Source organism: Molossus molossus, unplaced genomic scaffold (genome assembly GCF_014108415.1).
Source record: "Molossus molossus isolate mMolMol1 unplaced genomic scaffold, mMolMol1.p scaffold_m16_p_22, whole genome shotgun sequence".
NCBI lineage: Eukaryota > Metazoa > Chordata > Mammalia > Chiroptera > Molossidae > Molossus > Molossus molossus.
The window spans coordinates 26,662,724-26,675,901 of record NW_023425358.1 but is presented as its reverse complement, the minus strand read 5'-3'; the positions used below and the strand labels follow the sequence as shown (position 1 = coordinate 26,675,901).

At 40.1% G+C, this 13,178-nt stretch overlaps 1 protein-coding gene and 1 pseudogene across 6 annotated transcripts in view; one reads left to right on the top strand and one right to left on the bottom strand.

The window, feature by feature from the left end:
- The window catches only part of ANKRD13A (ankyrin repeat domain 13A), a 36,932-nt gene that overhangs the window by 23,151 nt on the left and 603 nt on the right, over positions 1 to 13,178 (bottom strand). For 4 of the 6 annotated variants that reach the window (XR_004961290.1, XR_004961291.1, XR_004961292.1 and 1 more), the window contains exon 2: positions 862 to 994. Coding sequence is in view for 2 of the 6 variants with exons in the window: in XM_036276241.1 (XP_036132134.1) it covers positions 862 to 994 (133 nt within the window). In the remaining 4 variants the exon portion in view is untranslated. Of the gene's footprint in view, positions 1 to 861; positions 995 to 4,768; positions 4,884 to 4,929; positions 4,988 to 13,178 lie in introns of those variants that run through there. The other 2 variants (XM_036276242.1, XM_036276243.1) reach the window with 2 other exon arrangements.
- Positions 8,254 to 8,414, top strand: LOC118639775 (annotated as a pseudogene).

Below are 13,178 nucleotides of genomic sequence, written 5' to 3'. Positions count from 1 at the left end.
CTGGTCATGAAATCCTGACAATGTCTTCAGAGAGCTCGCTTTACTTATATGATCACACAACTGTGGTTACATGTAGATCAGGCAGGCAGGGCTGTGCTTATACATATCCTGGCTCAGTCAACATAAAATTACTCTGACCAATAGTAAGAGAATTTGCAAAGAAATATAAAATACCAGGATTTCACTGGAAAAGGCCACTTGTAGATATAAATTCTTTTTGATTTTGCCTGTCCTGATGGATTCACTGTAGTTACCATCACATTCCTTGGGGAAAATCTGGACTTCACACTTGTGTATGGTGGAAAGGGTCTGCCCTGAGAGCTGCCTTCTAGATAAGAAGTCGCCCTCTACCCAGGGCTTTGGGCCCAGGACACAATTCAGGACACTGTGCTACAGATAAGCCAGCAGCATCCGAGGCTCCCACCTCCTTGCCCCAGCCCCTAGTCGGAAAAGAGAAAGAGTCTTAAGATAAAGATGACTCAGAACAATGATGACCGAGACTGGCCTTTATTCAGAAAGAGAAACTGAAATGAAAGGCTTTAAAAGATTTTATTTATTTATTTATTTATTTATTTATTTATTTATTTTTAATCCTCACCCGAGGATATTTTTCCATTGATTTTCAGACAGAATGGGAAGGAGGGAGAGAGAGAGAAAAAAACAAAACATTGATGAGAGAGAGACACATCAATTGGTTGCCTCCTGCAGCATCCCAGCCAGGGCCGGGGATCAAACTACAGCCATGGTATGTGCCCTTGACAGGAATCGAACCTGCATCTCTTTGGTTCACGGGCTGACGCTCTAACTGCTGAAGCAAACAGGCCAGGACATACTGTAAAAGATTTTAAAAAGCATACTTGCCTGTCCATCCCTCGCGATTTTCTTTTGTAACATCTGCTTTATGTCGGAGCAAGACTCTAGCAGATTCCAAATGTCCCAAAGAAACAGCAAGATGCAATAAGGTTCGACCTCGTGGATCCTGAGCCTCCACATTCTGTAAAGTAAACACTGGTATTTATGAAATTGGATATCATACAAAAATGTGGCAATGCGATATTATACAAAAATGTGGCACTATTTATATAAGTATAAAAACATAAAACCATATTTACACATTAATTACAGCAATATGTGCAACAATGAATGCTTGCATGTGCACACAGTTAAAATATAAATTTAGGGGCTAAAAATAAAGATGATAGTTACTGAGTTCTTTCTATAGAGTTAAGTGCCCAATAAATAAATGCTGGTCATCATTTACTTATCAGATCATCAAGTACAAACTTAAGCTCTGAACCACATTCAAATTAAGTCTAAATAAGTCTTTCATAAAACACAACCACCCTATGACCTGAAATGTAGGGGATTTCTTAAGCACATATCAGCATTTAAGTGTAGAACAGGAAGTGTAGGCCTTTAATCAAAACTGAAAGTACAGAAGAGAATTTGAGTCAGAATAAAATTATATTCTCTAGCTAGATTCCCACCAAAACACCATTCTCGTTATTGTGTACTGAGTTTCAAGTGGCCTGAAGTAGTCACATCCGTGGATCCTACAGGCAATGTGCATGATCTGCCAGGTGTGTATGTGGACATATTTATAGGTAATGTAAACACACACACACACACACACACACACACACACACACACCCATCAGTCCATTCCTCCTCAAGGGTTTTCTTCCAGGTGCTAGCCATACCCTCCTTCCGGCACCTGCATTGGGTCTCCAGAGCCAAGTGTCTGTTTCTTTGGTGTGAGCTCAGTTGGAATGGCTGGACCCTGCCTTCCAAAGATGGCTCTGAACTTTCTTCCAAGGACACAGTAAACTGCTATGGGACTTTTGGAATATAAAAACTTTAAGTGCCATAACACTTCGTAGAAAATGTACGTTGTTTTCATTCAAGATGCTAGTTGTGCATGCATGCATCAACTGCAGCCTCCAAAGATCTCCAGAATGTTCCACTTATTAGCCACAGGGAAGGAAGGTAAGCAGCACTAGGGGTAAACTACTGTCCCACAGTTATTGAACCTCCCTGTTTTGGTAAGTGTTATGGCTATTGTGCAGTGAAGACAGGAACTGTTACTGAGGAATAACAGAAGTGGTTGAAGACATTCTGCTAAGTGAACATACGTCCTCCTGGGCCAGTCTCAGGCCTCAAAGTTCTCTCAGGCTTGAAATACCAACACTTCTCTTCAAACAGAGTCCACCCACCTCCCAGGATTCCCTGACTTTTCCCAAGGGTATGGCTTGTCTATGTCACCAAGACATCAAGAATGCCAAAGGGTAGGACCAGGTCTTATATTTCCTAGCTTCTGCCACCCTAATCTCTAATTTGCATTAAATCGTTGTTCTTTAAAAAAAAAAAAAAAAAGGTTAAAAACCATGAAGTTAAAGTTAATAAAAAAGAAATAATTAACAAATTTATCTTCTTACATGTCTGTAATATAAACTTTTCTTACCTAACAAGTTCAGGTTTAGCACCTTGCCTCATATACAGTCGTCCCTCACTACTTCATGCTTCGACTTTCGCGGCTTCACTCTATGGTGTTTTGTTCCTAATACTATACTATAAAATGTATAAATAAAGAATCCTACTTTGCGGAAATTCATTTATCGTGGTAGAGTCTGGAACTGATTAACCACACTAAACGAGAGCCGCTAAACAAGAGATGCTTAACAATATTTATCACACAAAAGAAGAAACTACTTACTGGAGTTCACAACCCACAACAAAACTAACATCTAAAGCTAAGGATTTACCCTCAAGCTCCAGGGCAAGCATTAGATACAATGTACAAAATCAAAGACAACTACATTAAGTTGTTGACTTTTTCCCTGTGATTTTGGACCACAGGGAAAACTATACGTATGAGCCACAGGTAGCCGCACACTTTGCATGGCTCATTATAGCTTTTCAGAGGCTCCTGTGCCTCTAACTCATTTCAAAGAAGGGAGCAAGAATGTTATAGTATGTTATGGTGACAATGTGATTAAAAACAATGGATGAATCAAGATTGGAGTGGAAATTTGTGAAACAAAAAATAGAAAAGCAATAGAGAAAAATCAGTAAAACCAAAAGTTGGTTCTTGGAAAATTTCAATAAAACTGACCAACTTTCAGTAGACTGAGAGAAGACTCAAGTTACCAAATAAGGAATGAAAGAGAGGTTATTACTATCAACTCTACAGAAATAAAAAGTATTATAAAGGCAAACTATGAACAACTGTATGTCAACAAAGTACAGAACATAGATAAAATGCACATATTCCTAGACAAAAACAAAGTAGCAAAACTGACTTCAGAAAATCTGAATAAATTTATAACAAAGACATGAACCAGTAATTTTATTTTTATTTATTTTTTTTAATCCTCACCCGAGGACATTTTTCCATTTTTTATTCAGATAGAGTGTGAGGGAGAGAGAGGACGAGAGAGAGAGAAACATCGATGTGAAAGGGACACATCAAGTAGCTGCCACCCGCACGACCAACCAGGGCCGGGGACAAACCGCAACCGAAGTACATGCGGGAACCGAACCCAGGTCTCTCTGGACCGCAGGCCGACGCTCTAAGCGCTGAGCCAAACTGGCCAGGGCTGAACCAGTAATTTTAAAACTTCCCAGGGAAAAAAAACTCAGGACCAGATGGTTTCACTGGTAAATTCTACCAAACATTCAAAGAATTAATACCAATGCTTCAGTCTTCAAAAAAAAAAGAAGGAGGAGGAAAACTTCCCAATCATTTTATGAGCCCAGCATTATCCTGATGAAAAGCACATTATAAAAAAAGAAAATGAGCCCTGGTCAATTTTGGCTCAGCATTTAGAGTGTCAGCCCTTGGACCAAAGGGCCATAGGTTTGATTCCTGGTCAAGGGCACATACCTACCTGGATTGCAGGTTTGATCCCTGCCCCCCTGGGGTCATATGAGAGGCAACCAGTCAATGTGTCTCTCACATTGATGTTTCTCTCTCCCCACAACCCCTCCCTTCCACTCTGTCTAAAAAATTCAATGGAAAAATATTCTCAGGTGAGGATTAACCAAATAAATAAATGAAATTTAAAAAGAAAAATGAGCCCTGGCCAGTTTGGCTCAGCGGTTAGAGTGTCAGCTCGCGGACCAGAGAGTCCCGGGTTCAGTTCCCGCTAAGGGCACGTACCTGGGTTGTAGTTCGTCTCTGGCCCCGTTGGGGTCGTGTGGGTGGCAGCCAGTTGATGTGTCTCTCTCACATCAATGTGTTCTCCCCCCCCCCCCACCTCCTGTTCTATCTGAAGATAAATGCAAAAATGTCCTCAGGTGAGGATTAAAAAAAAAAGAAAAATGAAAGAAAACCAGCCCTGGCTGGTGTGGCTCAGGTTTGGCATGTTCTGTGTACCAAAAGGTTGCCCGTTAGGGCACAGGCCCAGGTTTCAGGCTTGATCCCTTAGGGGACATGCAGGACCATGTTTTTCTCCCTCTCCCTTCCTCTCTGTCTAAAAATCAATAAAAATATTAAGGAAAAAAGAGAACTGCAGGCCATTATCTCTTATGAATATAGGTGCAAAAATAATATATTAACAACACATATTCAGCAACATATGAAAGGGGGTATCCAGATGAGATTTATCCCATATATGCAAAGGTGGTTTAACATCTGATAATCAATTAATGTAATACACCATATCAATAGAATAAAATAAAATTAAAAAAACAAATGATCATCTCAATAAATGCATGCTGTGGTCTGAATGTTTGTGTACCCCCAAAATTCATATATCGAAATCCTAACCTCCAAAGGTGACGGTATTAAGAAATGGGTCCTGTGGGAGGTACTTAGGTCATGAGGATGGAGTCCTTGTGAATGGAATTAGGAATTAGTGACTTCATAAGAGGCCTTACTAAGGACACAGTGAGAAGGCACCTGAAATGAACCAGGAAGAGAGCCCTCACCAGCCACCACAAAGAATCTGCTGGCACCATGATCTCAGACTTCCAGCCTCCAGAACTGTGAAAAATGAAATTTATATTGTTTATAAACTATCCAGTCTGTAGTATTTTGTTACAGTAACCCAAACAGACTAAGACAATGCAGAAAAAAAACATTTGACAAAATCCAACACCCCTTCATGATAAAAAACACTAAACAAACCAGGAATTGAAGGGAGCTTCCTCAAAGGGCCTCTGTCTATGAAAAACCCACAGCTAACATCATACTTAATAGTGAAAGACTAAATGCCTTCTCCCTAAGGTAATGGACAAGACAAAGATGTTCTCTTTCATCATTTCTATTCAACATTGTACTGGAGGTTCTAACCAGGGTAATAAGGCAAGAAAAAAAAAAGGCATCCAGTTTGGAAGGGGAAAATTAAAACGATCTCTATTCATAGACAACATCATCTCATATATAGATAATTCTAAGGATTCCATCTAAAAACTATTAAAACTAATAAATGAGTTCAGTAAGGTTGCAGGACACAAGATCAATATACAAAAATCATTTGTGCCCTAGCCAGGTGGCTAAATTTATTGGCCTGTTCTCCTGTACACCAATAGGTAGGGGCATGTATGGGAGACAACCTATCGATGTCTCTCTCACCTCTCTCTCTCCATGAAAAAAAAAATCAATAAACATATCCTCAGAATAAAATAATAAATAAAATTTAAAAAGGTCATTTGTACTTCTATATACTTGTAACAAACAACTAAAAAATGAAATTAAGCCCTGGCCAGTTTGGCTCAGCGGTTGGAGCGTCGGCCTGCAGACCAGAGAGTCCCGGGTTCGGTTTCCGCTAGGGGCGTGTACCAAAAAAAAAACAAACACACAAACTAAAAACTAAAATTAGGATAACATTTACAATAGTATCAAAAAGAATAAAGCATTTAGGAATAAAAACAAAAGTACAAAACTTAAGCTATAAAGCACTGTTGAAAGAAATGAAGATCTAAATAAATGGGAAAAAAATCCCATGTTCATGGTTCAGAAGACTCAATATTTAAGATATCAATAAGCCCTGAGCTACAGAGTAATCCCTATCAAAATTATACTAGCTTTTTGCAGAAATTGACAAACTGATTTTAAAATTCCTAAAGAAATATAAGGAATCCAGAATAGACAAAACCATCTTTTTTTTTTTTATCCTCACCCGAGGACTTTTTTCCATTTTTTGTTCAGGTAGAGTGGGAGGGAGAGAGGGGAACAGAGAGAGAGAGAAACATCGATGTGAAAGGAACACATCGAGTGGCTGCCACTGCACGACCAACCAGAGCCGGGGACAAACTGCAACCGAAGTACATGCCCTTAGCGGGAATCGAACCCGGGTCTCTCCAGACCGCAGGCCGACGCTCTAACCGCTGAGCCAAACTGGCCAGGGCGACAAAACCATCTTAAAGAGTAAAGTTTGAGGACTTACACTTCCCAATTTCAAAACTTACTACACAAAGCTATAGCACACAAGACAACGTGGTACTGGCATAAGGATAGAAATATAAATTAATGGAATGCAACTGAGAGTCCAGAAATAAACTTAGACATTTATGGTCAAATGATCTTCAATAAAGGTGCTATAATAATTAAATGGGGAAAGAATAATCTTTTCAACAAATGGTGCTTGAACAACTGGATATCCACGTGCAAAAGAATGAAGTTTTGTATATATACCACACATGAAAATCAGCTCAAAATTGATCATGAACCCAAGAGCTAAAATAATAAAACCCTTATAAGAAAACATAGTACATTCTTATGACCTTGTGTTGGGCAAAGGCTTCTTAGATACAACACCAAAAGCATAATATACAAAAGAGAAATACCAAATTGCATTTCACCAAAACTGAAAACTTTTATACTTCAAATGATACCGTAAAGAAACTAAAAGATAACCCACAGAATTGGGAGAAAAGTTGTGCAAGTCACCTATCTGATAAGGGACATTTAATATCCAGAATATATGAAGAACTACTCAGGAATAAAAGGCAACTCAGTTTAAACTGGCAATGGATTTAAATAGACATCTCTTCAAAGAAGATATGCAAATGACCAATAAGCACACGGAAAGAGGCTCAACATCACTAGTTATTAAGAGAATGCAAATCAAAACCACACTTCGCATCCATTAGGATGGCTACAATCAAAAGACAGAAAATGACAAGTGTTGACAAGGATGTAAAGAAACTGGAACACTCAACACTGCTGGTGGGAATGTAAAATAGTACAGCCAATTTGAAAAAACAATTGGAAGTTCCTCAAAAAGTTAATCATAGTGACTCTATGACCCAGCAATTCCTCGCACAGGTATTTACCCAAAAGACATAAAACATACAACCATACAGAAACTTGTACACAGATGTGCAGAGCATCATTATTCATAATAGCCAAGGGGCGAAATAAATGTCCATCAAGTGATAAATGGATAAGCAAAATATATTTACACAATGGAATTTTATTCAGCCATAAAAACAAATGAAATACTAATACATGGATAAATCTCAAAAACATCATGTGAAGTTAAAAAAGCCAGACACAAAAGGCCACATGTTGTACAATTCAATTTATATGAAATGTCTAAAATAGGCAAATCAATAGATAGCAAGTAGATTAGTGGTTGCTGGAGCTAAAGGGGTTGGGGAAAATGGGTAGTCACTAAGAAGGTCATGAAGACGTTCTGGAATTCGATAGTGGTGATAGTTGCACAACTCAATGAATACACTAAAAACCAGTGACTAATATAGTTTAATCAGTGAACTGCATAAGTGAATTATATCTCAATAAAGATATTTAAAAATCAATGTATGTATGTTTTCTGTAATACATAAAACTAATGTATCATCGATATGCTGTTTCATGAGTTGCTTAATTTCTCTTGAGTTTCAATTTGCTCCCTTGTAAAATGAAAGCAATACAGAACACCTACCTTACCAAGTTCTTACAGAGGTCAAGGCACAATGCCTAACCCCATAGTAAGCACTAAGAAGAGTTAGCTCTTATTATCATACACCCACACTATGTAGTTTTATATAAGCTGTCACTTTCTTCCTAAAAGGGATTTGTTCAAATTTCATTCCAGTTGATAGGTTGATAGTGAGGCTTAGGGTCTTCAATTATTGACATTAGTTCAGTGAGCAAGAAATTCACTTCTGAAGCTCATAGTTTTTTCTTTAAGTTTCTTCAGTCCTGAGCTGTACCAAATTAAAAATACCTACCCCTTTTAACTATAATAGCATCCCCCTAAAATAAGAAATTGAGCCCTTTTGCCTCGTTACTTCGGAGAGAACAAGATGGGTTACCAGCAACTCTACTGCAGCCATCCCAGAAAATTTGGCCAGGGTTGTCATTCTTGCTGCGTCTGCACTGTCTGATCCGGAAATACAGCTTCAATATGTGCCACCAGTGTTTCCATCAGTCCACGAAGAACATCGGCTTCATTACGTTGGACTAAGTGAACTTCCATGAATGGGCCATTCAAGACATCTACCTTACCACAGAATGCTATCTCTTTGTACATAAAATAAAACACTTCAATTTTAAACACTTCAATTATTAAAAAGAAAAGAAATTGAATGAAATTTCTGCATATCTCCTTCCTATTTGTTAATTTAAGTCCACCAACTTTTCTTGCTCAAAGCCTTCTCTACCATCCTGCTGTCCTCCGGAGGCCATAAAAGGCTGAGCTTTGAATGCAGGCTGCAGAACTAGACATTAGGCCCACTTCCGGTCCTTTCATAGCCTTTAGTGAATTACTCAACCCTTATGTGCCTTGGTACCAGCACAAAATAAGTACTTTATAAACTATCACTGTTACCTCTTGGGGGGGTGCTGTGGGCAACCAACCTAATTCCTGGGCAGTCTCAGACTGCCCTGGTCCTCTGCAGCTGTGGCCTGAACTGGTTCCTCACTCCAGGGGAAGGGGGCGGGGGGGAGGTATCCATAGGCCTGGTTCCCTAAGGTGATCCTGAGTTCCTAAGGGCCAAGGGGGAGCATCTGAGAGTTGGCTCTCGGCTCTTTATCTTCGATGCCCAGCCGCTGTCTCACAGAAGGCCAACAGGCACTGACTTGGATGTGTGCCCAGTGGCCTCACCCAGCCTTGCCACAAGCTGGGGTGAGCACCCCAGGATGGTTCACTGTCAGGCTCCAAGTACTGCTGCTGCCTAGACAGCTCTCTTCCTCTTGCCTGAATTTTGTGCTTTTACCTGCTGGTACCTAACAGGAGGCTGGCCCTAGTGTCAGGCCTCATCTGCCACCCTCTACCCCACTCAGTCCCAGGGTTTTCCCTTCCCTGACTAAGGTACACTGATAGACCTTTATGTTTGTCCCCTTTCATTCATTCATTCTCCCAGTATCAGTTAAGTTTTCATTCATTCTCCCAGCATCAGTAAGAAGGCCAAAGATGTTTAACAGACCTCTCTCGCTAAATGACAAATGACATAACCATAACACAAATCATTTCAACTGCACCAATCAACTTCAAGGCCCCAGTGAATATTAAAGACAGTAAAACTGATGGGTTAAAAGGCACTTAATAAAGTGCCTCTGCTGAGCAAATGTTGAAAGCTTGAAACAATCTCATAGTTGACAAAGTTAGTTACTAAACAGCCAACTCCAGCTATTAGCAAGATGGTGGGTTGGGGGCTGACTCACACCTACTTTGAAGTACATACTTATCAGTTTCATCTGGACAAACTTGATTCTTTTTGTGCTTCTGTTCCTAAAGCAAAATAAAATTCTTATAGCTACCAGCGTGCGTGCTTCAAGTCTCACTCATGGAATGGAAGGAATGAAGAAATGGATAGCAGAAACTTATTGGCAAATAAAACATTAAGTGAAACAGCTGGTTTTATTGCTGGGGTAGTAGGAATTTTTTTTTTTTTTTAATTATGCAACCAATACGGGTTCTTTGTAGAAAAACTGGAACATACATAAAAGAAGATAAATACCCAGGATGATCATCATAATAACAGCAGCAAATATGGCAAATGGTACTGTGCCCACTTACTATGTGCCTGCATTTTCACATGTTCTCTGCCTTATTTTCCAGAACCCCGAAATGAAGGCACTTTTAGTCAAAGAAGTATAGCAGAAGGACAAGAATACAACATTAGCCCAGCCAGTGTGGCTCAGTGGATTGAGCATCATCCCATGGACTGAGAGGTCCCAGTTTGATTTCCGGTCAGGGCACATGTCTGGGTTGCAGGCTCGATCCCTGGTGTGGGGCATGCAGGAGGCAGCTGATTAACATTTCTATTTCTCCCTCTAAAAAAATCAATAAAAATATATTTAAAAAAAAAGAATACAGGATTAGGGCAGCGTCCAATGGGTTCACATCCTGGTTTAGTCACTCGCTAAGCATACAACAGAGCCTCTCCACCTGTTTCCTAATCTGTAAAATGGGAATCATAATAGCACCCACCCCCAGAGGATTGATGTAAGAATTAAATCTACAACTGCATATAAAATATTTCAGCACAGCACCTGGCAAAACAGTAAGCTTTCAGTGTTACTCTCCCCATTTTTACAGGAGATAAAACAATTCAGCAATGGTAAATAACTTACCCATTCTCACAACTTAATAAGCATCAGTACTGGCCATTAACTCAAATGCCTTTAAGTCACAGAAGTAAGTAGCTGGTTCATAATTAACAGAGGATTTCAACAAATATGAAAGCAATAATCTATTTCCTGCCTCATATTTTAATACCAATTATCAACTTCTTGACCTTGAACCAGTTACATAATTTGCAGGGCCCAGTGAAAAATGAAAATGCAAGTCCCCTTACCCAAAAACTAATTATGGTCCTGTCCAGTTTGGCTCAGTGGTTAGAGTGTCGGCCTGCGGACCAATGAATCACAGGTTCGATTCCAGTCAAGTGCTTATACCTCAGTTGAGGTTCAGTCCCTGGCCCTGGTCGAGGTCATGTGGGAGGCAACCAGTCGATGTGTCTCTCTCAAATCAATGTTTCTCTCTATCTGAAGAAAAATGAAAAAAAAATCCTCAGGTGAGGATTAAAAAAAACAAAAACTGATTATGAATTTCAGGACAGTAATAGCAGAGCATTAAATCAATCACCAGTCCCTTCTGAGCACAAGGTAGCATGCCCTTGAAGCCAGCCCATCTCCACCCTTTCAATGGCCAACTTTCAGTATGAAACTGGATTGTGTAGTCATGACAGTCAAGCTTTCATAGTCAAGATGTTCTTTGTGAATACACTTTACCTCTTCCCCAAAGGGAACAGGTATGCCGTGAAATGATCTACAGCGATAACCAATAACAAAGTCAAAAACAAATATCTAGCAAGTATAAATAGTCTTCCTTGACCTTCTTGACAGTTGAAGGTGTTAAGGACCAAGTCACTCCAGGAAAATATGCTGCAAAATTATAATTTTCTAGTCACAAATGTCCTGAATGTTTTTCAAGTTAAGAGTCACAGAGAATTAACTTTCAATGAACACTTTTATCACAGCTTGCAGGATAAAGAAATAATTCAACCATGTCACATTATGGAGTATTAACCAAGACTTTGTTCTTATCAAATAAGTTTTCCTATCAAGACACACTGCAGTTTATTTGAACTCTTTTTTCCACCTCTGATGACTAGAAAGTGGGCTGTTTTCAGAAATCAGTATTGAAATAGCGTGTGGTTCAATGATGGAGGAGACTCTCTTATTAGTTATGTGACTTTGTACTTTATCTTGACATTTCACAAGAAGCTGGACCGCCCCAATACTGAGGAAGTGCAGATGCAAAACACAGCCAACCTAAAAACCAGAACTGTCCAGTTGTTTTTCTTTTTTCTCTTTTAATCCTCATCTGAGGATATTTTTTTCCATTGATCTTCAGACAGAGTGGAAGGAAGGAAGGGAGAGAGACAGAGAGAGAGAGACACATCAACTGACTGCCTCCCACACGACCTCGACCAGGGCCGGGGACTGAACCTCAGTGGAGGTATGAGCCCTTAACCGGAACTGAACCCCAAACTCTTTGGTCCGTGGGCCGACACTCTAACCACTGAGCAAAACCGGCCAGGGCTGTCCAGTTGTTTTTAAAATGTCCAAAGTGATACTTAGAGTTAAAAGCAAATGACAGAGTACTCTCTCTGTAACAGAAAGGGAATTAAATAATCAGGTATACTGGGATGTCTAATGGTGAATCATTTACTCTGGGGGCATGATCTAATTAAGACCAATGACTTTACAATAAAGGTTTATTCTAACTGGATGGAGGACTTAAATGAAAAAAAAAGCGACTTTTGACTTCCAGTGGGTGCTCAATAGATTTAAAAGAAACATGGCAGGATGCAAGAACAGGCTTAGCAGTAACTTCACCAACAAGGTGATGCTGACTTTGCTTAATTTTCACCAACCAAAAGACTACCAATGCTCCTTTCATCCAAAATTCCTTGACAATTAGAGTGTCAATTCTGATCCATTCAAAAACCAGGACTGGATAAAATGAAGTCAACCAAGAACAATTATACCAAATAACTACAAATCCTTATTCTAACTATTAAGTTTATTAGCTTGTAACTTGAAGGCACCTCAACAATTCTTTGAATTGTTGAGATGCCTTTAAAGCAGGGCTTCTCAAGCAAAACACTCCTGACATTTGGGGCCAGATAATTCTTAGTTGCGGGGAGCGGGGACTATCTTGGTACTGCAGGATGCTGAGCAGCATCCCTGGCCTCTACCACTAGATCCCAGGAGCACCCACTCCCTACTCCTAAGGACCAAAAATGTCTAAATGCATTGCCGTTCGGAGCAGCTGGGGTCAAAATCACTCCCAACTGAGAACCACTGCTTTAAAGTGATGGCGATAAATAAAAGACAAGGAATCAATCAACGTACTTCATTCAAAACAGGAAGGGATTTTAAGGATCCTGGGCCCTGGTGATGCTCAAACTTTGGTATATATCAGTCTCTCTGGGCCAGAGAGGAAAACGCCTTGCCCAAGGTCACAGGGCGAGTTAGGACCTGGACTCCAAACCCAACCAAGCCCTTTCTTACAAAAAGCGCGGATGGGGTGAGGGTGCGTGTTGCTCTGACCCCTTTGGGAGAGGCAGACGAGCCTAACTGGTTAAGACGGTGCGCTCGGGAACAAGCCGGCCACAGTTCAAATCCCGACTTGGTACTGAATAGGGGGGCGACCTTGCGCAAGGCACGTAACCTCCGAGCGCCTCAGTTTCCCCTTCTTTCAAATGTCATAATCATA